Here is a 27,882-nt window from a genome sequence, read left to right as displayed (position 1 = left end):
TGAAATGGCTCCCAGGTGAGGCACATAAATTCTCCTTTCCCACATCATGCTCCTCGATGCACAACAGTGCGTTTTGGCAGCCACTGACTTGCTTTGAAGTGACCACAGCACCACATTACTGCTGATTTATGCAAGGCACTCTGATCCCTTTTTTGGAGAAAATGCTTCTTGGAGTTGTCACCTAAGGCAGTAGGCAGGCCTCCCTAAGGACCTGCCAGCACTTTTTCATCTCTTCAAGCTGACAACACCTCAAGAGATTTGCTTCTCTAGCTCTTTCTTTTTTTTTTCCTCTCCAAACATCTCCCTTAGTATCATCCTAAGCTTATGGAATAGCCAAGTATGTTATTACATTATTTGTTTTATCATAAAGATATTCATCTGGGCTGTAAAGAGGCAAAAAATGGTTTAAAAACTGAATAAAACAAGCAGGCCTAGGAGAAGAGGGGCTGGTAACATTGGGGATTTATCTCTCTTTCATTTTGCCTCTATGGACAACTGGAAATGCCTTGACTAAAATAGCAGAGAAAGGAATCCAAGAGGAACTGCTGCTGCTTCTTGGGGAAGTAAAGCAGTCAGACAATTTCAGATAAGTGGCATAGGGACAGTGGGAGCAGAGCAGCTATCAAAAATCAGTCCAGCTCAACTCTTCCAACTGTCCAAACAGCTCCATGGTCATCCAGACACTGCACTGTTCACAGCATCAGCAACACAGTGCTGGGACAAGACAGGCACGTGAATAAAATCATGTCACCAGCTAAAAGCTGACACTGAAACATGCTTCACAAGCATTTTGCCCTGTTCCCTGGGCTCTCTTGAGCAAGCATCTGTCCATCACTTAAGCTGACTTCAGGCAGATGCTGGCAGGAAACTGGAATCAAGATGCTCTGACCAGGACAATTCTCAGCCTGAGGAAAAGACCTCCAGACAATGAAAAAATTTTCACTGGAAAGGACCATTGACATAAGGCCTTCAGAAGACTGCATTTTTTTCTTACTCAGTTCCTCTGTAATACTGAATTCAGCACTTTTTATTGGATCCTGGCCATTGATGGGTGTGACAGACATCCCTGGAATTATACAGACCCATCAAACTACTTCAGTATTTGACATACTTGCTTACAGTGGCAACAAGACCTGTATTTGTGAGGCTTTACTACACCTGATAATTAGTATTATTCTGCTGTTTACACTAATAACTGTATGATGCATCATGAAAAATCCTGGCTTCAATGCACTGTACACAGCCTTAGCAAAGCACCTCCAGAAAACTCACAACTGAAACTAAGAAGGAAAATATGACAAATCAGTATAAACAAATAACTATTGGAGAAGAGGGCAAAATTGCTAACTGCAAGAGCAGGATGTTGGTATTGTATTCCTTTGAAACCTTGTGCCTATGGAAATTACTAGTAATACTGTCTTTAAGTGAACTCTGCCTCTGAAATGAGGTGGGAATTTAGCTAGGAGTAGGTTTCTCTGCCACCAAAGCCCCTGAGAGTGCTTCTCCAGCAGTGCCCTCAGCAGTGCTCCTGTTGTACCCACATGGCAACATAAAAACTCAAGAGAAAAGAATGAGCTTTGGTCATCATTGCTCACGCAAACAGAAAAGTGTGACAATTCCCTTTCCATAGCTGAACAACCAGGTCTCTTGCAACTCTCCTCTGTGAAACATGTTCAGCTCTCTAGCTAGTAGGCAGCTTATTTTGAACTGGCCCAACTCCTTAGTAAATTTTCCTAACCCTTTTATGTCTGCTCCTATCAAAGAACTCAGAGCTTACACATACAAGGACTGCAGGATTTTACTTCCTGCAAAGAAGTTCACTGTAGCCATACAGCTTTTTTTTCTTAAATTCTTTTCTTGGATATACCTTATCATCTGGTTTAGCCTCAGAAATGACCAAACTCAGTACTTACCCATATAGATATGCTCAGAAGAGCATGATATTGAGCTGAAAGCTTAATGAGCCTCAAAACTGGATTCAAAGAACTTGGCTACACCCTAAAAGCATTTAGAAGGTTTGTACACAGAAGTCATCCCTTTCTGTCCAAGCTACTTCATCACCCCAGCAAATAATGCATACTTTCAGTTTCAAGATGGTTGCTTTATGGCATCCTAGGACAGCAGCTGATAAAAACCACTCTTCTCTCAGCAATGCTGAGAAAACCTTGTGTTTACAGGTCTAGTCACCTATGCCTTGCTTCTCACCAGAGAAGACATTCAGGGTGAATAGCCTCAGGTGTTCCTGTGCTATCCTGTGCTGACACCAGCACACAAGAAAGTCGATTCAGTATGTTCTCCCTCCAGACCCAACAGTCAAATGCAGTATTCCTTCAAACACAGAAAATAGTTATTCCTTCCAACTTGAGGCCAACCCGCTGGCATCTCACAACTTCCTCCTCCTTACTTTAGCTTCAGCAGCAGAACATTTTAGCCAGTTTCACTTGGCCTATAAGCATGTTGATACTCTCAGGCCTTTTGCTTTCCAGCTTTACCAACTCACCGAGGATCTGCTCTTGCTGCAACCTGTGTTGTGGTAGGTGGCAATAATTAGTGAGGACAAGCTGTACTGGCTCTGTGGAGACCTGCAGTGAACTGAACGGAAGCGAGGGATCAACGCTTGATGCACAAATCTTCTTGCCTGACACTCCCCGTCCTGTGCACTGCTACTGCTTAGTGAGACCTCAATATTCATGAAAAGCACAGCCAGAAACCAGATCAGCTCTTCTAAACTAATGAATAGTGAAAAAGACATACTCAGCTGCCCTGCAGGTTATCCCACAGAAGGAACTTCCACATCTACTCCTTCGTAAGCACAAAATCCCTGCAAGCAAGGCCTTTCATGTGATTCAGTTAGTTGTGCACCCAACTTAAATGAGAATTTACTCTTGCATAACATTAAATACAGTCAGCTGCAAAAGCAGGCTCTTTCTCACCACCTCTTACCCTGCATTGGTGAGCTTGTGTAAGAGACACTAATCTTGCTTCAGAGCAGTAAGTAGGTATCACAGAAAAGTAGATTAGTGGAAGTGTTAGTGAGCTTAGTAGTACCGTAAACATGAATGTAGAGGTGAACTCCCACGCAGCAGACCCTTTCCTTGCTAAAAGGTGGAGCAAACAGATGAGGAGAGCAAGAAAAAATGCACAAAATGAGAACAAAAAATTCAAAATACTAACAGCACCCCACTGGAGAGATCAGAACGCTGATACGTACTTGCAGGTGCTGAGATTTCTCTGTTCATTGGTACTTCACAGCACTAACAGAAAAATGGTTTTACAGGTTTGAGCAGCTGTTCTACCTTTCTAAAGGCAAGAGCCTCATTAGAAGTAACTAACCAGCCAGGGAAATAAAGCTGCTTTCAATTTCCAGCACTTCACCTTCAGGCAAGGACTCCGTCTGCAAGTATGAGGGTGGATTTAAACAGGAGCATCTCTTCTCACCACTCACTGTCTCTCCTCACATTTCTAAATGCTCTGGAAAGAAGCTTTCAGAGTGGAACAGCTGGTGGAGGTGGCCAGATGTTGGTGCTGGGTGACTGCATGGTGGCCTGTGTGTGCAGAGGGCAGGACTGCCCCATGCCAGATAGAGCTGCTTCCAGCCAGCCCCAATGGACACACCACAGAACAGGGCTGAGCGCCTCAGCCACAATGGTGATACTGCTAAACACTGGATTCTTAGCAACAGAAAGAGCATGAGAAAGTAGAAAGAAAGAGCATGAGAAACAGCAGCTTAAACACCAAGGTCAGTGAAAAAAGAGAAGGAAGAGGTGCTTTAGACACCAGAGCAGAGATTCCCCTGCAGTCCATGGAAAGAACCTCACTGGAGCACATGAATATTTCCTGAAGGAACTACATCTTCCTGGAGAGCCTGTAGAGGAGCCGGTTTATCCTGAAAGATTGCAGCCCATGGGAAGGATCCACACTGGAGAAAAGGAAAAGCATGAGGAGGCAGGAGTAGAGGAAAGGAGCAGTTATGGACTGACAGCAACCCCAATTCCCCATCTGCCTTGCACCACTTGGGGCAGGCTATAAGGTAGAAAAATTAGGAATGAATATGCAAAGTTCAGCCTGGAATATGGGTGGGTGAGGCAAGGGAAAATTATTGGTTTAGTCTTTGCTTTTCACCACCCTACTCAATTTCTAATTTACAATGCATTTAATTTTTTCCAATTCAGGTTTGTGTTTTTATTTACCCATGACAGTAGCTAGCAAGTGATCTCCCTGTCTGTATCTCAGCCTGTGAGCTCTTCCATCATCTTTTCTCCCTCTGTCCTCTTGAGGAATGAGGTGAGAGAGCAGCTGGGTGAAGTGTGAAGAGCACCTAGCAGCAGGCCAAGTTAACTCACCACAAGCTGTTGAACTGATGTGTTTAAAAGAAACTTAAAATTCACTGGTTCACAATAAGCATTTGCCATAACAATTTTAGATTAGCATCTGCCTAAAACTTGCAGACAAGTGTTTTCTATTTATTGTAGAGCTTTTCAGAGAACGATTTTGTACTTCACCACTTTTTCCCCATTTCCAAAATCAAACACAGGCAAAGACTTCCAACGCCTACTTACTATCTACACATTATCTGCAGAATTACAGAGATGAATTATTTTTACATGAAAAAATACAGTATTAAAAATCTTACATCCAAGGACAAAACATAGCAACAAAAGGCAGCCCAAAAAATTAACATCCAGTCTGTCACCATTAAGATGAAACTCCTTCAGGGTGAGTTTTCAATGACAATAATGAAAGTTGACATTTGTTTTTTGTTTTTCTGTTTTTTTTTTTATTTTACCCCCATAAAGGAGACATGCATTAAAAACAGTAATGTCTAAAACAACATTATTTAACACTTTATCATGCACCTGAAGATTTGGCTCTGAGCATCTTCTAAAGCCAGCAGTCAGGGGAACCCAGTTTCACTGGGACACCAGTCATGGAGTTTCTGAAAGAGTCCTCCGAGCTGAGATCCGCAGACATTTGGGGCAGCCTCCAGACTTGAAGCATGCTTTGTGAAAGCATGTTTTGCACTCTGTTTATACATACAGAGTAGCATTTAGAGGAAAAAAATTAGAATTAAAAAAAATGAATCAACAGCTGTGTTCCTTGAATCGTGTTCTATCATGTACATATCAGCACAAAAGTAAACAGAAGCAGTGCAAGGCTGGGACAACCACCACCACTGTAATAATTTACACTGAATGCTGGCAAGATCTGATAAAACAGCTCTCTCATGCCTAGACCCAAAAAACAGCCTCCCCCATGGTCAGGCAAATGCCTGGTTTTTCTCTCTAAATCCACGGATATGAAACAGCTGCCACAAGCTGATTTTTGAGGATGCATGCTGTCCATGGCTTCCAAATGCACATGCAGGTTTTCAAATATGCATGTTTTCAGTGAAGCTAGTTCTCAATGTTTCAAGTAAGTCTAAATGGTTTTATGCACCAAAATTCCCCCAAGGAAGAAAGAAAAGCATTCAGTCTGGAACATACCTGGGCACCTTTTACATTTGGCAGTCTGATATGGAAAGAGCAGGTCTGCGCTCTGACAGAATTCACAGATAAACCCCTTCGCTTGACAGAGCTACAACAACAGCAAAAGGGTTGAATTTAAATATAAGTAAAAATTATTTGGGAATGGCAGCAGGGACATTTCCTTACAGTAGCAGCTGCAAGGACACTAAAAGCCCTGTTTTTTCCTTACCTCGCAGCCATCTACATGAGAGCTGGAGGTCTTCAGAATATCTTTAAGAAGGGGCAGTAACTGCCCTCGTTTGATCTTCACCAGATCATCCAGTGAGAAGAGATGCAGCTCCTCTGTCAGATGGCTGGGAACCTGTTCAAATTCTTTCAGTACGCTGCAAAGAGAAATAAAACCAAAATAAAGTTACAAAAAGTTGTTTTTCAAGTGTCTTTCCAGAATAAGCATCTTTCACTTCTCTAGTCACATGGGGATTATACAAGTCAAGTTCCTGCTGTCTATCTCCCCTCCAGTTTGAAATCACTTTAATAAAAATCAGAAAGTTTGGGATTTAGAATAAACTCTCTGCTTAAACATGCATTCCTCAGGCTTTGGAGTTGCCATACACAGTTACCCCAGCAATCCTTAAATAATGTGTGTAAAGGGCTCTCTCCTGCCTCAGGAACAGTAGGCAAAATTCCAAATAGTATCTAATAAAATAAGCCAGGCTTATTTATTTGCTTTGCAAAGAGGACTTTGAGGGGTTTTATCCTGCACAGGTGACTACTGGGTGACACTATGCTTGTGCTGAGCAGGTGAACACTGAAAATAGAGCTATTGGTCTTTATCACTACTGCTTACTACTACTTTCATTTTAATATTTTTATAAAATAAACAGAATTGAGCATTATGACATATTTCTGGGAGAAATCTTTAAATGCTCAAGGAAAACTCTTGTTAATTTAAAAAAGCCAACATATTTTTAAAGACAAGTATTCTCAGAGAGCTAAGTATCTTGGACATTTTAAGGAACAAGAACCTAGGAGAAACAGAACAGGAAAAAATACACACCTAACTAAAATGACTCGACATTTAAAACCAAACTATATTACAACAAACAGTTACCACATAAAACTTGTACTTCACTTAAATTTGCAGTGCAATAGAAGGCAGTTTTTTTATTAGAGTTCTCTAACAATCATATCAACTTATTGAAAACTGCACCCAAATGTCTCTAGAGAAGAAGGCTCTATAAGCACATAATGTACATTTTATTAAGCTATTTTTCATGCATAATCACAGTCCATACCTTTCAGCAAACCTGCATGTTTTCAAAAGCTTTTTTAAATGAAAAAGCTGTTCTTGCGCCTCCTAAAAGATGGAGGAGAAAAACAAAGCAGTTTTTAAGTCAAAAGCATTGCTTTTATATATTTTTAAGTGAGGAACACCACTATTTGAGTCTGCAACCCTTTCAAGTACACCAAGCCACACCTAAAAAAAGGGACTTTACACCTAGCATAGCATTAAACAAATGGATTTTCTAATGCAAGAAAGCCAAAAGCAGGCAAAGGCTATTTTTATTCCCTGACAAGTGAAGCAAGTCCTAATGCCAAAACTGGCTGCAGGTCTTGATGCATGCTAGACCCACACCTGTGTAAGAACAGGTAAGCCAGGCAAACTCCTCAGCCAAGAAGGGAACACCTGCCTACTTGCAATCTTCAGCAGAACACTCTTCCTGAAGCTGTAGGAGGTACAGCTCCTACAGAAGGCAAAGGACGTTTCCCCAAATGGCCCACAAAATTAAGGAGTCATTCCAAAATTACAGAACTTTTCAAATAGCCAAAAGCCAGAAAAATGTAAATATTTACTGCTGGAGACCAACTCCCTTATATGCACTAAAACTGGAAAACACTAAGGAAACACCTGCCAAAGAAAACAGGGTTAAGGAGACCTCTGGCATAGGTTGGAAATGCCTCTTTCCTCCCTTCACCTGAGGGAAAAGAAGGCAAGTCCCAGAAGTGGTGATGGGATAAGTCAGAAAAAAACAACCCTCCTCCTTACCCCATACACACACAGGACATCCTGCCCTAAGGACTTCTTCTTGAAAGTCTCAGACCCAGAAATTCCTAATTAAAAAAAATCCACACTTACCCTGACCCTGTCCATTTCTTTACTTTTCGTGTAGAGGGTTTTGTTAATAGATGACACATTGAAAATGGGTTGCTGCCATATGCTGTCCAGTAGGTGCTTGGAGAAGTTGCAGACATAGTATTTTTTGAAATCCCACTTTGAAAGTATTCGTGCAGGAATAGAAGACTGGGCATAGCTGTGGCAGCAGTCACAGAAGTACTTCCCCAGGTAGTCACAATAGCGGAGTCTCCTGATATATTCTGCAGACAGACAGCAATGAAATTCTGAGTATTTTAAAAACTTATGGGACATAACTCTTGTCTGTATGCCTAGTCTGTCTAAATAACTCAGATCTAGTGGAATGAAGCGAAAGGGATTTTTTTTGTTTTTTTCTTTTCAGTGGAGGGTTTTATTATTGTGGTGAACACATGTACAAGACTTGTACTTGGCAGAAGAACAGAAAGTTTTCCTCATTTCCATGTTTGTTCAACTGATTATAATTATCAACATAACATCTTAGAAAAACCCTGTTGAATTTAACCACAAAAGAAACACTATGTAAAATACACAACAAAAATACTTCCACCGATTTTGGAGTCATGTTGGTACAATACTTTTTCACATCAAGAGACTTGTGGGGTTTTTCCCAGCTATTACAGCATCTCCTATTTGCTCAACTTAATATGCCATCATAGATTGTTGATACTTTACAGGACCCCACAAATGCTGTTCCTGTGAGCTGACCCAGAGCGAGACTTAAGAGCCACTTCAAAGATTTCTTAGGTAAGGTCTGTTTGTCAGTTCTGTAAATCATTGTGCTTTCAAGCAGTTCTCACAAAGTATCAGGAATTAAACAAAAAAAACAAGAAAGTTTTTGTCATCAAGATCTAAAGAAACAAAAAGTTTTAAAAAGACACTCCAAAAGAAAAAAACCACAGATTCCATAGGCTTGTCTACAGTCCCCAGAAAGAGACTTTTGGCAATGTCTACATTGGCACAGGGAAAGAATTATTAAAAGAAACAACTGGACTATGCAAAACCAGAACTTTCCAGCCAGGAAGCTTGATTTTTTTTTGTATAGTTTTTTTCTTTTCTGTTTTATGACTGTTATGAATTTTTGTGGTTTATGAGAAGGATATCTATCAAGTATTGTATTCTGTATTGTATGAAAAATTCCAGACACCGGAAAGATCCCACTGTCTGCTTTACTATTGCAGGCACATCCAACAATGAGACTTTCCTTCTAGCTCAGATAATTTTAAAATTGTGGTACATCTGTGTTGGTGAGGATTATAGTCTGGTTAGAGTACTGATAACAGTACAAGTACTGTACTTATTAGGGGTTTCTTGCCAGTTTTGGTAATACTTACTGCTTTCTATCGGGGTTCCACAGCCAACACACGTGAAGTTTTGAGCAGCCACCACTGCATCTCTCCTGTACACAGAGGCAAAGAGTTAGACCATTCAGCACCCAAAAGACAGTTTTAATTAACATTATTCCAAAGTGCAAAAGAGCTAACACTGGCACCAGGGAGAACATCCACCTCAGGAGCTGCCTCCTAACCCTTCACGTGGAGAGATTCCCTAACACTTGTTGAAAGAACTAAATTATTTTCCATTTCTTAGTGTGGCATCAGTATCATAGGATTTGGAGAGGGGGAATTCACATTTCCAACTGAAAAAGCAACTGTACCTGCAGCAATACAGGGAACAGCCAGTTTGCTTACTGTCTGCATGTCACAGCATTTGATGCAGGGTGTGACAGCCATTTCCTCCCACATGACCTGCTGCCTCCCCCCACTTTCTGAAAACCAGCTATCCATAAAATACTAGCAGGACAGCAGGGAAAGGCAAGAATATTCTCCAGGTAGTGTCACAGAATGAAATTCTCAGGAGCTAAGTACACTGCCACTGTAACACCAAAGAGTACGTGCATTATCACATGGAAAACTGTACATGCTGTGTTAATCAGGACGTGCCAAGAGAGGGAAAAAGAGGCCATTTGTTTTCCAGTGAGGCTGGTGACAGACACTGCAGAAGGCTGTGCCATGCACCAGCTCTAGACCTGTTCACAGATCATCTGCACATGCACTAGATCTGTTAATCACCCAAGCTCCTTCCATCAGCCTTCCCCATGCTATACTAAATGACAATGCCCAGATTCCTCAAAATTGGAAGGATGAAGTCACTTACTTGACTGAAGGATGAATATTAAATATAATCTGTGATCTTGGTGGGGACCAGCCAGAAGATCCTCTCAACTTGGATATGATCTTTATTTCTTCAGCCAGATTCACACTGGACTCAAGTTCTCTTGGAATCTCTTCTTTCAGCCCAGACTATTGGGAAAGACAAGCTCATTAAGATAACCAGCCCATCAACTGGACACATGTTAAATGCTATAGGAGATGTTTATCTCCCTTTATACTCCAGTATTTTAAAGTTCAGTTTTCACCTGCATGTAGTCCCCCCTCAAATTCCCTCATATCAGTCCCAGAAGAAAGCACATCCTGATTGTTCACAACTACATGTTTTACGTGTGCTGAATTTTGCTGGAGAAAGAAGACATTTTCTAAAAATTTAGATAAAGTGAGCTAATAAACTGTAAGCACTCATGTGTATTTGTTTTCTTTTTTTTTTTTTTTTTAATGTAGCTTCCTCCTTTCCCTAGCAGCAAAGCAGCTGCAGCGAGACCATGATTATTTGGGGAACTGAATAAAGAGCTCGTTGTTTTCAGATCAGACTCACTCTCTGCGTAGATGAGCTCAGGCAACCAGACAGCTGAACTGCAGAGTCTGTCTGCAACCAGTATTTTCTGAAAGCTCTGCACAACTCCTGGGCTGTTGCTTCAGCAGAATTGCAGCCTGGTTCAAAAGATGATCTGAAAGGTAAGGAATACTGTCAGTGAAAATTAGCAGCATGTGATCAGTATCTCCACTGCCTCCTCTGCACCCAGGAAAAGTTTTCTCCCATTCCTTCATTCCTACTCTTTTTCTTTGATACACCCAGGCCCTCGAAGAGGCACAGACACCACCCTCCAGCAAGACTAGGGGACCAGAGAAATACTGCTAAGCCAAGCACCAGAGACATTTGCTGTCAAGCAACATTCCTTCCCCTTCCTTGAGAGGGCCCAATTTACCACTCCCACAACTTTCCCTGCCCCAGCCAGAAGAACCACCAGAAAGCTGCTCCAGCAGAAAAGGTAGAGCCACAGGGCTATTGTAGTAAAGATACACACCTTTTATCAGGGGCAACAGACAGATTTTCAAGGTCTTCAAGTTCTGCAGTAAAGGAGAAAATTTTATCAAACCATTTAAGAAACAAAGCATCTCTTGCTTAGCACTATTTTAAAAATACTTTCTGTGCTACCACAGTGTCAGTTTCAAATATATTCATCCTTCCAACACCCTTCCTGGATGTGGGAAATAACCTCAGCTCTGGCTGCAAAACAGGCATAAGGAGTCTTATCTCCTCTGCATATCCCTGACATGAAGAATATTCCCTAATACCTTTGCATCCTATCATCACCATCAGCCTGCCTTCAAGAGCTGAAATGGTAAGGAGAGAATAAATGCCTGCTAGTCAAGGTCCAGAGAGAAGTCACTCAACAGCACAGAGCCAAGAGAGGCCACATTAGCTATTTTGGACACTAACAGATGTTTAGAGACCCCAGTCATAAACATTCCAGTTAATGCTATAAACATGTTAGTAAGAGGTGAGATTAATGCAACTAAAGGACACACTTCATTATGTCTACATAGACACAATATGCTTGTGCTAACAAGGTGTTCACATTGGTAGTGTTAGTCTTGACCATGCTTATTGCTCTCAAGACAAATGTTTCCCCATTTATACATCTCAAAGTAACTCTTGCTACTAGGAATGTAGTTTTTTTGGGAGCTTGTCCTTCATTAGTAGATCAAGGAAAGATGAGAGGAAAAAATAAATCTCCAAGGCCAAAGAGAACAATAAAAATCCATTTGTTATCAGGAAAAGATAAAACAAAGGTTAAAAGTTGCACAGGCCACTTTTCAGGGTTTCTATTTCTGTATGTGTAAAAATCAGAAGCAAACCAAATGAAACTCAGGGTGTCCTAAAGAGAAGCAAAGCCCATGTAAGAGAACAGAGATATTGTACTCTAGTCCTGAAGCAGAGGGAGAGGCTGCCTAAAACTGAGTCAATGAGTTTCATTAGGAAATTATCATCATGTCCTAAATTCTCTCAAACTATGCTATAGCTGACTGAGGTTGTGCCAATTTCACACCTTCTTCATGTATGTTCCTTTGGTTTAATTCTTAGACATAATTTTAGTCCATCTGTTGGGTTTGCATGGCAAGATTTTGGTAGCAGGAGGGGCTATGGCAGTGGCTTCTGTAAGAAGCTGCCAGAAGCTTCTCCCAGATCTGAGAGCCAATGCCAGACAGCTCCAGAGTGGACACACCACAGGCCAAGGCTGAGCCCATAGTCATAGTGGCAGTGCCTGTGGGATAACAGAGCCAAAATGGGAGGGAAAAAGCCCTGCACAGCTGCAGCTGGAGAGAGGTGTGAGAATATGTGTGAGCAACACCGCTGCAGACACCAAGGTCAGTGGAGAAGGAGGGGCAGGAGGTGCTCCAGGAGCCAGAGCTCTGAGCTCCAGGGATTCCCCTGCAGCTTCTCATGCAGACCATGGTGAGGAGGCTGTGCCCCTGCAGCCCATGGTGATTAATGGGCGAGCAGAGATCCCCCTGCAGTCTGTGGAAGAGCCCAGGCTGGGGCTGGAAGATGCTGAAGGAAGCTGTGACCTAGAGGAAAGAAGCCCATGCTGCAGCAGGTTCCTGACAGGATGTGTGGGAAGCCTCAAGAGGTAGAGAAATGATAAGAGAATTTTAGCCCAGGAAGAAGGGAGAGGTGTGGTGAAGGTGCTTTAAAATTTAATTTCTCACTATCCTACTCTGATTTGATTGGCAATAAATCAATTTCCCTACCTTGACTGTTTTGTCTGTGACAGTTTTTGGTGAGTGATGTCTCCCTGTCCTTATCCAACCCCAAAGCCTTTTGTTCTGATTTCCCTCCCTTTCCAGTGGAGAAAGGAAGTGACAGAGTGGTTTGGTGATCACTTGGTATCCAGCCAGGGTCAGCTCACCATACTCTCAAACCAGCAAAGATATTCTTTCCTAGAAATGAAATCCTGCAGCAGTCTGATATTTCTGCATGTGTTCTAATAAGGACCTACACATACATAACTGTTTCCATTTTCTCATGTTATTTCTCCTACAATAACATCTACTAAATCAAGAGAATTCCCAAACAATGGAATAGATTCAACGGAGCAATATATCTGTTTCTGCAGTTACAATTTTAAAGTCTTACCAATAATTACATATTCATCCTCTGAGTCACTGTGGCAATGAAATCTGGTAACCTCATGATGTGATGGTAGGCGCACTGGGGAGCTGAGAGGCAGCAAAGCACAGCCTGCCCAAGACAAGGATAAGATCAGTTAAACTTTTCCAGCATTTATAAGTAGCTGCAATTATGTTTACATTTTTCATCACTTGCCAAAACTTTAGCACATAGACTGCATTTATAGAGCAACTTTAATTGTTTTTATACATACACAGAGCAGGCCAGTTCTTGGGAGTCTGTCATACAGTATGTCCCTCAGTTTCTCAGCCAGAATCGTGCAGAGATAAACCCAAACCTTTTATATTGCCAGTGGTCTCTCCCCTTTTCATGTCCAAGAACACCACTCATTCTTCCACAGAATTTATGTCATTTAGACTTTATGTCACTTCAGACTCATGATTCATCACTAAGATCTGTACTACTCAAGAGACTAAAATCCACTTAAAAATGCATGTGCTGACTCAAGCATAATAATGCCTGGAGTATTTATTATATTGCCTTAAACTATATGTGAATGAATACTCTGGGGAGTCTCATTCAAACCAATTGCACATTGGTTGCATTCCTCATCTGCATACTGCAGAAGCAAACACAGAAGGAAAGACACAAATGGCAAATACTACCAAAAAAAATTTAGGCAGAGAGAAAAACAGCCAGCTACCGGCATGCTCTATGGAGAGTCATGCTTGGCTTGTGGCATTTAACTCTACATTTTAATTTTAATGTAAAATATGATCATAATTCATAAAACATAGGTGTGAACCACCTATGTGGTGGCAAAAGGAAATATGTGACCCACAGGAAAACACTTGTGGCATAATGATCCTCAATGGACCCAGCTCTCCAGAGACTCAAAGAAGGTGACAGAGGATTTGGTTCCAAGCAATGCCCCAATTTCAGTATTTTCTTGCACAGAAACAAACAGCAAAGGCTTTAAAACAAGGTTACATTCTAAATTAAGTAACTTGCCTTCATAACCACTGTCTGAAGAGGTAACAGAAGAATCAGACTTCTTCACTCCAGGGTAAGAAGATAATTCTGAGTCAGTGTGATAGCTGCCATCTGATCCACTTGTTTCCTCCACACCCCAGGACTCTGCTTGTTGTTGGCTGAGGATATTACATTTCATTTTTTCTAGTGATGCTATAATCATGTCTGCAACAAAGAAGTGTGCATTCTCCTGGACACGACATTGGAACACTCATTAGTACACAGCACAGCTGATATTTAGTTAAGATGAAGTAAAATGTATCATTTTCCTCCCTTTTCAACTCTATAAACAACACTTTCAACACTTTTTCAACTCTATAAATAAAAATGTAAACCTGTCTGACCTTTTATTTAAACTCAAAAACACCACCCCAAGGGCAATTCAGGAACAATATGCAAAAGGCAACTGCCTAGATAATTGTTTCACCCTTGATTATAACATCCAATCTACTTTATCTTACCCATGTATTAGATAAAAATGAACCTGGTTGCATGACTAACTGGTGTATATGTATGTATTTCAGAGATGCAGTCTTCTAGTTACACTGCATTATTTAGTATGCAAGTAACCTATTTAATGTGATTTAATTTCAAGTCAATGTGTACAAGCAATTTTGCACACAGGCTAGCTGGAGAGGGCCAGAAGTGACAAGTTTTGAATGGAGTGTAGATCTTCAGGTGGTGGGAAGTACAGGAGTTGGTAAAATGTTTTTATGTGTTAGAAGTTAGGGCAGTGAGGTGGGAAATATGCAGTGAGATAGCTTACATGGCCAATTCAACCCTATGTAGAAAGTCTGTGATAAGAGTAAGTGAGAACCTGGCTCCCCTGGGCTTCCCACTGCCTTAAATAAAAGGCAGCTGTTTCAAAGCTTCACTGTAGCACTTCCAAATCAGACAACACTTCCTTGTGATGTCTCTTGCCATCTTGCCTGCCCTGGTCACCCATCCTCTAGGAAAAGGGACCACTGAGACATACACACACACCTGGGGCTGCTTTCCTAAATCACTGCTGTATCCCTTGCTTTCTGAGTCTAACAGAGCATCCCACCACCCCACCTGAGCTACTGCTGATGGCCTGGGCACAAGTCCCACACCAGTCTCAGCTCAAAAGTGGATACATCATGGAGAAGTAGTTGTACTCAGGCACCAGGGTGGTAACCCAGAGACACCCAGGATACTCTCAACTGCCATGTGCAAACAAACTTACATCTAAAAAGCTATGGCAGTATCCAAGGCTGGAAATCCTTGAGTGCAGGATGATTAAAGCTTTAAAAAAGTGGCTTATGCTCAGAAAATTGTACCACTCAATATCAGTATTCATGATATCCCCTCAACTTGCATGGGAACTATGAAGAAAGACATCAGTGTTTAGGAATAGCTAAATCTTAATAAGCACAACAGACAGCACAGCTTTCTTACTGCTCACAGACAAATACATGTAGACAACATTAATCTCAGCATCAGAATGCACCCAAGTCTCTGTGGGTGTTTGGAGAGACTTATCTTTTTCCTACCGCTAATTAATATGACTTGCTTGGTGCCCAGTTTCCCCAGAGACAACTTTCAGTGAACTTCAGGAGCCCAGGAGTTTGCTATCCTTCCATTAGCAAAGAAATAATTTAAAAGCCTTTTTTCCTTTTGGGAGTTATCTCCTACTTTGAAGATAGAAGAAGTCTCAAGTTAGTGGCAGAACACAGCCTATCAGCATGCCCTGCTGATAAAAGCAATTATGAGCGTATCTGAGAGAGCTGCATTGAAAAACGTGAAGCAGAACACACAGACTCCTGTACTCAGCATGACTATCAGCTTTCAGCTCTGTTCTACTGATAGCTCCCTCATCCTGCAAAGCAGATCCAACTCAGCTGTGACACACCAACCTTCTCATTTCTGTCCTCTCCCACTAACATCAGTGGAAAGTCCCTTTAAGATTATCTGACCCATTTCCTTCCTAGCACACAACTGCAACTGCAGGACCTACTGACACCACATGTACCTTAACTTTCAGTCCTAAAGTTGAAAGAGATTATTTCACAAGCTAAAAGTATTTGAAATTTAGTGGGTTTTTGTTTGGTTGGATATTTTTTTTGTTCTTTGGGTTTATTTTAAAGGCAGCCTTGCTCATAATTAAGCTTTTGCTATCTTTTAACTTGTAATCACATCAGCCCCCAATCTCTGCACAGTAGCAGTAGCTGATAAGATCTTTATTCACTGAACACTCAGATTGTGGTTTCTAATCCAGACACCAGCTCACTGGTCTCCTGGTGTCTGAAAACTAATTACTTTTGTTTTAGGTCCCACAATAAAGATGGAGAAACATTGTCTCCTTTTTGAAACACCTTTCGTAAAAAGCAACACAAAAAGCTAGTTCAAGTTCATTGAGTTTTGGCGTGTGATTAATTGAGTGGATTTTGTTGTTTGAAATGTACCATATGGATGTTGAGAGCTTCAAACCAAAGGCAGAACTTGCTCCTCTGGTAAAACCAGCGCTGTGCACAAAGATGGTGATTACCTCTGGGGCCCAGGACATGGGACCACATGCACACAGTCCAGCAAAAAAATCCCCTTTTCTAGGCACATTTTTAAAGCTCTTTTATATTAAATCCTACTCATTACAATCCATTAACCCCTCTTTTTCCACTGTTGGAAAAGATTAACATTTAGCTCACAGAGTTATGTGTGACAGCTTTAACTCCTCATCTTTAGCTCTATTTACAGGCCTGAGTGGACTGCCTATCTGGCAACACACCTAAGACTGTTTGAGGCCCTTATGAGAAACTGCTTGAATTACTGCAGCTCTTAAGAGTTATTGGTATCCATACTGTAATTCTTTCACAAAAAAATCTCACATGCTTATCATCAGCACACACAAAAAAAACCCCATCCTCTCCCCATCTTTTGATAGTAAAAGCATGAGGTAAATCTTATACATACGCATGCATGCAGCTGCAAGAACTTCTATGTAACATATTCTAATATAACTTTAAAGTTACTAATGTTAAAGTTTGCTTTCAAGGAATGTGTGGGCAAATGATGGAATGAAAAGCAGAAACATACATTGTTCCAGTATATATTTCCATTACTTAAAAATAATTAAAATATTTAATAATTGGGTCAAGAGTAGAAGGCAAATTATGAAATAGGCATTTTATGTTTGTAGATTCACCCATAGAGGGCAAGAAGAGGGAAAATAGAGTATTTGTAAAGATTAGTACATCTATCAGGAAGTTCTTTTATTGAGAAACACCTCTCATCATTTGGTTTTGCCACAATAAAACGTAAAAACCATGATGATGATAGTACTTGATGTCCTCACCTTTTCCACATCCTCTGGAAGCATGCACACGTCCTGCAGTGAACGATTCAAGGGTACAGCACTTATATTCAAAGGAGAAGTAGAACCTGAGGGTATAACAAGAACTTTTATTAGTTACTTTCTCTGCAGCTCCCACGATGCATGCTGGGACTTCCAGAAAGCAAAGCAAGGGATTTTCCCCAAAACTGAACACCACTGGGGCTGGAGGCTATGGTAGAAGCTAAGGCAGAGAAAAATGTGAGAAACACACTGGCATTTGACCTATTCTGGCAACATGAAGCATGAACATCAACTACCAGAGAAACAGTTTAAATGCTGTGCTATGACAGCAGCACTGCACTCCCACACCAGCTCTCTCCAAGCTACAGCCTGAGCTGCTGGGGATAACCACAAACAGAACCTGAGGCTGGATTTGCAGCGATGCTCTGCAGTAGGTGACACAGCCAGCTAACACTGCACTCTGCTCCTTCCTTCCCAGCTCCTGGAAGAAACACAAATCCCACTGCTGTCTGCACATGCAGAGAGATGCACCTTAAAAAATTCCCCATACCACTGCAAACACTAAGTTTGGAAAACATTTTGCCATTATGTTTCCATACCCCGAGGAAATGTCCCTCCTGCTTCCAAATGCAACCCATACTGAATGGTACTATGTCCAACTGTGGCATTAGCCACAGTATTTCTCCCCAGAATTGCAGTTTTTTTCTCCCAGTAGTCTCTGATGAGTATGTGAAATAAATTTTATCTTTTTTTCCCCAATAAGAACTTTTCACTGTACAGCAGAGAACACGTCAGGTTTTTACTGGGGCTTATTTCCTCTTCCTGGACCTTGAACTCACAGAGTTTCTGTTTCACCCTCATGATGTTCACAGGATAAAAGAGACCGTATGTGCTAGAAAAGAGCCACCACACAGACACCATTTACACACTTTGCAAATAGCACACTTAATCAATGGCTTTTTATTTTTTAAAAAACGCCCCTCCTGAATTGGTTTAAAAGCCACAGGCTAAAGAGCTCCCACAAAATATGATCATAATTTATGTAAAACTTTTCTCCAACTGAGGGACACTGACTCTCAGGCCTGGTTTGGATTATTTATGTTGCTGTACCTAGAGAAACCACATTATGCTGCCCTGAGCATCGATGACATCAGGCAGTAAAGTCAACACAGCACTCGAGCAGAGCGACACAGATGGAGAGTTTTTGTACAGAATTATTAATACCTCCACTGTGTACACCATGAAGGAAAAACAGAAAGGCTGACAGTGTGACTTTTCAAAACACATTTAATGGCCTAATTAAGTTATTTTCATACCTAGCTGATGATTCAACTTACTAGGTAAGCTCTATAGCTTGATAATAGACTACATTCTCGTCAGTTAAGATAACAAATACTACTCTCTAAACTAAAAATAATAAGCAGAAATAAGGAAATGGGAAAATTATTCCTTTCTCTTTAAAACACAGGACCCAATTCATCTTAAATATAATTTTGAAGTCTAATGGGAGCTCTCTCCTTTGCTTATCTCTTGCATCCCACTTGCATCATTAAGTAAAAAAAGAGTGTAAAAAAAGCACAGGGAAGGAGCCCAGCACATCAAGCAAGGGGATGCAACTCTGGGTCTGATGCAGAAAAGTTATCTGGTTGCCCTTCTGCTCCTGAGCACTGTTGCCTGAGGCTGCTGGGGCTGGGGAAAGAGCCCTAAGAGCCAGAGAAGGAAGTGACTTTGATGTACACAGAGGTTAAAAGCAAGAACAAGCTTGTGAACTCAGTGACACACCGGCCACAATAAAGCACCCAGAAAACACTAAACTCAGTCACAAACTCTTCATTAACAGTGACAGAGCCTTTTCAAAAGGTTGAATAAGGGCCATTCTCTGGTAGCCTCAAACATATGAACACAGCCTAGTAGGAATTTCAGGGGACCAGCAGAAAATCCCACTAAACAAAAATTATATTCCACCGAAGAAGAAATTTTCCTAATTTAAGTGATATTACATAGTTTTCTTGTATCTTGTGCATCCCTCAGCAATTCTCCTGTGAGAAACCATCACCTCTAAGACAGCAAGTCAGGAAATCCTATTTTGTAATTCCTGCACTCAAATTAGGCATTATATTTCTTGTTTTTCATTTTGCTATTCACTTTTCACATCCTCATAGTACCAGACAGCGCAGGAGAGAATGAGATCTCATTACCCAAGCTACCCAGTAGCGAGTCAATGGCTAAAAGCAACAAGGAACGAAGAAATGCAGAAGTTTTCACTTTGTACAGAAAAGGCCTGAGTGTAAGGCAGACAGAACATACCACATCACGAAGTGTCTATCAGGATCCTGCCTCCTATGAGGAATATCTTTTAGTAAAATCAAGGATGCTCTTCAATCACCTGGCTGCCACATTCCTTGCTCCCTTTGTTTTGGAGAGCCAGCAGCACTAGTACCTCAACACAAGCTTGCGACACATCCGCTCGTGCCAGAAGGCCGAGTCACACACGATGTATTTGTTCTCCTACACGTGCCTCGCTGACCCTGAGAGCCTGGGCTGTGTTTTCCAGAGCCAGCTCTCCAAACACGTGTCGCTGGCCTCAGCCAGCCCCAACTGCCGGGTGCGGTTTCCTTCTCCCTGCTGGGCACTTCTCGAAGGCACGGAGCCAACGCAACGCCCAGCAGAAGGAAACAGCCACAATCGTCACATACTGGCTGATGACAGCAGCCTGTCCCAGATGACAGAGGTGTTACTAAGAGCACACAGTCCTGCAGTGGCATGTGCCTGTTTGAGACCTTGCTGCCAGCTTAGACCTTGGAGGAGTTCTGGGTGAACAGCTAGAAAGGATCAGAAACTGGAAGTGGAGGTCAGTGGAGTGTCACCGTTAGGACTACTACTGACCAAAGGAAGAAGAAAAAAACCCAAATCGAGACAAACCAACAAAACCTAGACATTGTATTATTCTTTTATAATACAAAGGCAGGATGAACACTCCCTGCTCTTTGCCTTTATTCCAGCAGAAAAATCTGACCTCAGCTGCAATATTTTTATGAGGCTCATAATCTATCATCATGGAATCTTAGAGGGGTTTGGATTGGAACACAAGTTGAACATCACCTTGTTCCAAACCCCTTGCCATGGGCAGGGACACCTACTACACCAAGTTGCTCAAAGATCACTCACTAGACCAGGTTGGTCAGGACCCCATCCAACCTGGCCTTGACCACTGAAAGAGATGGGGCATCCACAACTTCCCTGAGCAACCTGTGCCAGTCCCTCAGCACCCTCATAGTAAAAGATTTCTTTCAAATATCTGGTCACTTTTCCTATTTTTTAAGACTCCCTCTAAGTACTGGAGAGCTGCTACAAGGTCTCCCTGGAGCCTTCTCCAAGCTGAACAACCCAAGCTCTGTTTTCATAGGAGAGGTGCTCTGTCCACCTGAACATCTTTGTGGCCCTAAGCTGAGTCCTTAAATACCACTAACATCCTTTATAAACAAACCCAAAATGCTTCATCTAGCTGTACCAAAGGCTGCTCCTGTCAATATTAGGTGTTAAACAGGAGGGGACTGTTCTGCTGCCTCAGCCAAAGGGCAGGGACCCCAGCCTGCAGCCCAGGAAGGCTGGCACACCTCATGGAGGCCCCACTGCCCCAAGGCCAGGCCAGCTGCTCCCCCAGCCATCTCAGGGACACATGCTGAACTTTCCCACCGAACAGCTCCTCACCTACACTGCCCAGAACCCCCTGACACTGCAGGGACAGAAGGCACCCTGCTCAAAGGGCACACTCTGCTAGCAGCCCTCAGCCAGTCCTCTTCACAGACAACACAAGGGATTATCCATATAGCTGGAAACTGGTGAAAGGTATAAAGAACCTGTTTTACATCAGATGGGGGTTTGTGTCTCCAAAACCTCAGGGCACTTGCAAAGGAGAACAGGAAGAACAGTCCCGCTCCAGAACAAGTCAATTTAGTCATAATAAACTGGATGACAATGCCCTACCTCCAAAACCCCAGAATCCAAGGACTTCCTCTCCTCCAGCTGCTGCCAAACACAACACAATACCACACACGCCAATGAATCACTACCCAATCCATGCTATCTGCTGTTGGGAAAAGGGTAACAGTGAAGACAAGATAAAATTGGTAGAAAGCTCATCCAGTGGATGTTCTACATTTCTCACAGCTCAACAACTTCTACATTTTACCTAAGCTGCATATTACAAAAGCATTTCTGCATCCTGAGACGCCTACTGCAAAAGCGTAAGCATCTCTCATTTTACCAACCACCCCTCAGGTTCTCCTTGGTTTTTAAGCTCTTTCTCCCCTGTCTTCTATTTTGAGTGACAGCATCTGTCTTATTTGCAATCCCCATAAATAAGGCCCACTTCAATTACACCTCTTGGCAGAGATCTTACACCAAAGATGCAGCTGTAAAGTTACCTGTTGGATTGACTGGCTCGGACTGGGAAAGGCCACTGGGAGAATCGCTCTCGCGGCTGCTGAGAGGCTCCACGGCACAAGGGTATTTCACTAGATCTGCTTTACCAACAGCTGAATCTGAGAGCAACCTTGTGAAAGCCAAGTCTCTTTCAGGGGAGACACAAGATTCTTTTCCAGAATGCAAAACAGCGGATGTGACGGTGCCTCCTGTTAATGTCACCTGGGTAAAGCAGTCACGCTTCAGAGGGGACACGCTTGAAAGAGTGAAACCATTTAAGGAGGAAGCAGCAGGATCTCCATCAGCATAATGGGGACAAGGGAAAGTATTCAGTAAAGGTTTGGGGGAATCACAGTCTGAGTTGTTCCAACACGCCCGGGGCCTGGTAAACCGGATGTCTGTTTGTGTACAGGCAGTGCTGTGATGTGCAGAATCGCTGTCGCTGTCATCGTGGCTGTCCCCGGTGCTGCTTTCTTCCCACTGCTCCACATCACTGTCAGGATGCTCAGCTCCCTGCATTGTGCTCTGCTTCAACACCAAAGAGGACTTCAAACCAGATGCGTTTAAAACAGACATGAGGATGTCTTTGATAGCTTCAGCACTGCCTGGGTATGATCCAAAACTTCCAGCATGTCCGATCACGGCTGGCCTTGAAGATTCATCTGTTCAGAAATTAGAATAAAACAAGAGGTTAGGAAACAATACTAAGAAAAGATTAATACACAACATGAATAAAATGCATAGTATTTTTTACACAGGTGAGAAGACAGGACAGCTGAATTCACTCACCACTCACTGCTGCCTCTTCCTGCAAAAAACCTTTTGCTTTCTGCACTCAGGAAGCAATTCTCTCATTGATAAAGGCTAGGTAATAAACCAACAGTAAAGTACTCTGCTGCTATCCAAACACAATCAGCTACGACTTTATTGGTGACTGATTGTCAGTGTGCTCAAAAACATCACTGTTCTACAAAACAGGATAACAAAACTATTACTAGTACAGGTACTGATCCTATTGCCAATAGAAGGGAAGATTACATTACAGTAAGTCACATGGAAGATCAATAGAGCAGAAAGAGTAACAAAAACTACACTCAGTAATACAAGGTCAATGTGCTTGTGTGTTTCAGTTCAGGCAGACTGGAAATGGCTAAAGTAAACTTCAGTCCCATTACTCATGGGGTAGCAACACTTCGCCAAAACCATAACAAACTTAGCCCTGTCACACCAAGATCATTATAATGCCTCTGAAAGAATGAAAAGCACTGCCAAGGTCCTATATGATCTACTGCAAAACTCAGTTCAACAGAAAATGGAAAAAATGCTATTATGGCAGACATAGCAACATTAGCAGGACCCAGAAGCGTGCACCACAACCAGCAGCTTTTGAAGAATAAACTGAAGTCCTGTACCTTGAACAAAACAAACAAAAAACCCAAAAATAAACAAAAAAAAAGCCTCAGAGGAACTGCCATAATCCATGTAATTGAGAGATTAGACACAAAGTCTATGTTCAAGAAGAAACCATTGACTACAGCAACACAATGAAGTTAATAACAATCTCCTTTGGGGAAGATAAGTCAGTTGTAAAATTCTAAGAATAGATACAATCAAGAAGAATCATTTCTAGCACAAAGAACTCCTAGTTAGGACCATAAGGATTGTTAAACACTGCTGGTGAGAAAAGGAAAAAGTCTTGCAGACTCCAGACTTTGCCCAGAGATTGCTCTCCTTGGACATATCTCATTGGAAAACAGTAAACTTCTCCATAAGTCTCTCACCTGGAAGCCTACATGCACGCAAACAACATGATAAGAAAGTTTACTAAAGAAGGGATCAAAACCAAAACAAAAAAACCCAATGTATTTTGGAACAGCAAGTCCATATAAAGACCAGTGCTCATCAAGAAAAAACTGAAAAAAAAAAATCATATATAACCAAAACTGCAAGAGCTGCTAGCAAAACTAACCTAGTAAAGCCAGGTCAAAATCAGCCAGAGTATGTCAGTAATAGGGATCAGTCACCTGCCACTTACTAGGACAAAGCTCTAGCAGAAATAGAACAAAACTGCACATTTTACTGGCTGCACTTGCAAACAAACATCTTGCCAATGTAGCCAGCCATGGCAATATAAGGACAGGAATGGGAAAATTAAAACTAGCTGACTTTCAAACAAATACATTTCAAACTTTTCAGGGAAAGAAAGACACTTTAGAAACTACTGACATTTCAATTGCACAGGAATACCTAAATTTGGGCTGCAAACATCATCTTCTCTGTGCAAAACATGTAGTGTTACAACAAAAAAATTGTAAAATTTTATGAGCTGAAAGATCAACCCCCTGCTGTAGGTGGGGACACCTTCCAGTAGACCAAATTGCTCGGAGTCCCATCCAACCTCACCTTGAACATTTAAAAGGAGAGGACATCCACAGCTTTTCTGGGCAACCTGATCCACCTTCACGTGCAAATGTCAGCATTAACTAAAACAGCCAAACTACCATTAAAAGGCAAAAACCACCCATACTTGCAAATTGCATAATGTATTTTGATGTTGTACCACCCTCAAAGCCAATAAGCAAGGAACCTCTTCAAACAAACTAAACTTGTTTAGTATACACAAACACCAATAGCTTTTGCTAGCACTACAAGCACCAGCAAAACTCCTGAGGGAGGCAATTTGGGACAAACTGGCATTACCTGAGAGAACAGAGATTTGAGGCGTTGGAGCCAGGCAGCTAATCCTCACAGAGGGATTTGAAGAACACGCCGAGTCGGTGAACGCCACCTTTAGGCTTTCGTGGTTTAACTATAACGAGAACAGAGAGGCAGGCAATTTGGTTACAAGATAACAGCACTCTGCTAATGATACCCTCAGTGTCACAGTCATCCCAGCAGGAAGAACACTTTTCTGAAGCCTGCTGACAGTCACCTAACCACTGCCTACATTTCTGGCTGCCTGGAAATCTCCCCAGAAGCACACACTGTCTGAAGAGCACTCACATCTCAGCTCTGCATCTCTCATTTCACTCCAGAAGGTAGGTGACCAAAAGAAACTCTCCACAGCAGGAGGATTAAGCATGTGCATAAGGCACAAATGAAACAAAATGCTGAATAGGATGCCTGTGTATCTACCAAAACAACAGCAATGGAGTGGAAAAGAATTCAAGGAACCAGCAATCTGTATCTGGAAGTATTGGCCATTTTGGATGTATACAAATTATAAGCTAAATCTTTGAGGATCCAACTCCACAAATATCTGACCCATGTGCTGCTTTATCTCCCAGCTCTAACAACTGGGAGCAAGTGTGGTCATGTCACCTAAATTGATAGAACACAGTACATGTGGTTCATGTCAGCAATGTGACTGACCCAGCATAATGCAAGACGTGACACAGATAGATAGCACTCGACCTGGCACAGGAGCCTGCCAGTATAAGCTGACCAAAATTTTGAATGCATCTGAACTGCCTAAGCAGGTTTATACCAGATCAGCACTTCACTTTTTGCAGTCACAATGCTTCCAATTCAGTATTTCTACCCTCAAAGCTGGATTTACCATACTGTCAAACCACTGTAAGCTGAACCAGGGAAACAATTTAGTGCCAATTTCAACAAGAGGCTCTGATACACTCAGGACAGAAAAGCAACAGTTATCCTCCCTAAGCTCATAAATTCCTTGTGAAGATCTAAAATTTGTCCCCCACCTCCCTGCTGCCTCAAGTATGTGATGGACCTGCAGAGCACATCACAGAAACCAGGGAAATGAAAGAGATGCCTTGCTCCCACATGCACATCGTTAAAACGCACTTAACCAAGGTGTTGTGCCTTCCCCCAGATCAGTGAGAATGTCTGCACACTGAAGCAGGATCAGGACTCCTCTCACCCTCCCCTGAACTCTGTGTTCCCATAAAAAGAGAAGGTAGTTCCCATAAAAAGAGAAGTTAAGGTGTGCTGTCCTCGGCCACCCCAGGCTGTTGACCTCTACACTTCCTACGTGGAGCAGTGAGGTGACTCAGAGTACAGCTTTGTCCAGATACCCTTCCTTCAGACTCACGGAAAGCAGAAGAAATTAAAACCCACAGAGAATTTCCCTTTTAGCTGAAGAATAATGTTTCAAACCAAAAATAGTATGTTCAATTGAAAATATTTAGCATTTGATTATGCCAGTGCTTAGAAAAATAATCTTTTCAGTATCTGCTAGTGTTTTCTATTTGCCCCCCGCCCCGTACTTCTTTAGACAAACTGGCATGTAGGCAGGCTTTATATACATAAACATCATATGGTCAAAACTGTTTTTAATACAATTAACAAACTCTCAGCAATTAACAGATTCTACCTCTTAGGATGCAAGCATCCCAACTGCCCAGCAAGATAAATACAAGTGCTTTATCAGTAAGCATAGCTGTTAAGGGTGCTGAGTTTTAAGACTTTTATCTTTGTTTTTAAACAATGCTCCCATCTCTCAGCTCTTATCCGAACGGTGTGAGAATTCAGGTACAATTTCCATTTACTCTCCAGATGCTACGATTTCAACTAAATCACAGGGAAAAAAAAAAAAGACACATAACTGTCCCCTCCAATAACAGCAAAAAAAAAAAAAAAAAAAAAAAAAAAAAAGGCGATTAAAGAGCAGTGATAAGGAAATACAACAACAGAAGCACAAGGAAAGCACAAAGCACAACACACTGCCATAACAAAACAAAACAAAACCAAAAAAAAAAAAAAAAAAGAGAGACAATTTGACATCTTCCTACTATAAAAGAAGTCTGAAAGAAGTCTGTCTTTTCCTCCCCAACCTCAGTATTGGGACTGTGGTTCCCAAGTTAACTCTACCAGCATTTAAAAATAACTTACTACATCCACTGAAACTAAAAGCTGGTTTTGATCCAAAATCCCCCTGAGCTAAGAGCACAGTGAGCCACCATTCCGAGGTCTCCCTTGCCTCACCTTCTCAGAGCAGGGGTGTTTGAAGACTTCTGTTCTGCTGAAGCTGGCGAGCGCTACTGCATGGAGAGACATGATGGGAAAGCTTTCATTTTTCGGTGTAGTTAAGTACCTGGAAGCAATAGACAGAATTACAGTCACCACTACGTTATCCGCGCTTCTCCATCTGTTTTGCAGACTCCACAGTTAATATTCTGAACTATTTTCCCTCCCGACTTGGCACGCTTAGAGAAGCTCACCGAAAAGCAGAGCTCAGCAACAATGGAAATGTGCTTTAAAAAAGCGCCTAACTCAGGGACGGGGGATCGTTTGTTTGCCTGTTTGCTTTTTAAGCAACACAACAGAAAAGCCTTCCACATGCATAAGAGGAAGATTACTGATCTGTGGTCTTTCACAGTAAAAGGAGGAAGAGAGGGAGCGGAGTGGGCACGGCGAGCTCCGCGCTCCGGCTCTGCAGCAGAGGCTGCACCCCCACGCCGGGCGCCGGCCAGGGGCAGGGGGGCAGCGGGGACGGCAAACGCCGGCGATGTCCCTGCTCAGGGCAGGGCTCTCTCTGCTGCCATCACGGCTCGGCAAGCGCTGAAGCCGGAGGGACACCCCGGCACCTCCCGCCGCCCCAGCAGGCACGGACCGCTCTCCCCGCCGCCCCCGGCCGCGCTCCCCGCTCCCACCTGCGGCCGCGGCTCCAGCGCCTCACGCCCGCCCGGCCGCCGCCGCCGCGCCGACGATGCTGAGGCCGCCGCCTCCTGCCCGCTCCTCGTCCCTCCCTCTCCCTCCCTCCCGGCCCGCCTACCCTCCCTCCAGAGGCGGGGCCCAAACCGAACGACGCCGAACAAATCTTAACGGCGAAAAAAGCGGCTGCGGAGGAGTAGCGCCGTGGCTTTGCGCTTGTCTGGGTTGGAGAAAATGAGGCTGAGGGCCAGCGACCTCGTTGCTGTCTACATCTTCCTGAGGAGAGGGAGGGGCTGAGCTCTTCTCGCTCCGCGACAGGACGCGTGCGAATGGCTCAAAGCTGCTCCTTACGTTTACACGGGACACGGGGACTGTTTCTTTGCGGAGAGGAACGGCGATCCTGGCGGTGGTCCGTACCCCAAGGCTGTCCGTGTTTGAGAAGCATTTGGACAACGACCTTATCAATATGCTTTAACTTGGTCAGCGCTCAGTTACTCAGGAAGTTGGGCCAGTTGATCACCTTAGTATCGCACAACCAAACAAACCCAAGAGGAGTCAAGTGGGAA

The 27,882-nt window shown here is 42.7% G+C and overlaps 1 protein-coding gene across 2 annotated transcripts; it reads right to left on the bottom strand.

The window, feature by feature from the left end:
* Positions 1–4,163: 4,163 nt before the first annotated feature.
* On the bottom strand, positions 4,164–27,537 carry RUBCNL (rubicon like autophagy enhancer). 2 transcript variants are annotated; one of them, XM_063149316.1, is made up of 16 exons: positions 27,438–27,537; positions 26,648–26,756; positions 24,398–24,506; positions 21,700–22,359; positions 17,273–17,358; positions 13,939–14,149; positions 12,934–13,038; positions 10,820–10,862; positions 10,330–10,462; positions 9,775–9,920; positions 8,952–9,016; positions 7,603–7,841; positions 6,761–6,822; positions 5,695–5,848; positions 5,484–5,574; positions 4,164–5,023 (listed from the first exon to the last, which is right to left on the bottom strand). In XM_063149316.1, the coding sequence occupies exons 2-16, from the start codon at positions 26,717–26,719 to the stop codon at positions 4,926–4,928; spliced, it is 2,274 nt and encodes a 757-aa protein (XP_063005386.1). In that variant the 5' UTR covers positions 26,720–26,756; positions 27,438–27,537; the 3' UTR covers positions 4,164–4,925. The 2 variants fall into 2 exon arrangements, with proteins under 2 accessions (XP_063005386.1, XP_063005385.1); XM_063149315.1 differs by lacking the exon at positions 27,438–27,537 and adding an exon at positions 27,316–27,379 and having other exon boundaries at positions 4,165–5,023.
* Between the last annotated feature and the right edge of the window lie 345 nt (positions 27,538–27,882).

This window comes from Melospiza melodia, chromosome 2, assembly GCF_035770615.1.
Source record: "Melospiza melodia melodia isolate bMelMel2 chromosome 2, bMelMel2.pri, whole genome shotgun sequence".
Classification (NCBI taxonomy): Eukaryota; Metazoa; Chordata; class Aves; order Passeriformes; family Passerellidae; genus Melospiza; species Melospiza melodia.
This window is presented reverse-complemented; position numbering and strand designations above follow the sequence as displayed.

Bases quoted from the DNA above. Each gene is read 5' to 3' on its own strand.
- RUBCNL (XM_063149316.1), bottom strand. From the start codon at position 26,719: ATGTCTCTCCATGCAGTAGCGCTCGCCAGCTTCAGCAGAACAGAAGTC. The intron at 13,039-13,938 runs GCAAGTTACTTA...TGTCTTGGGCAG, and splicing joins TTCAGACAGTGGTTATGAAG to GCTGTGCTTTGCTGCCTCTC. The intron at 9,921-10,329 runs GTGAGTCTGATC...CTTTCCCAATAG, and splicing joins TGAGCTCATCTACGCAGAGA to TCTGGGCTGAAAGAAGAGAT.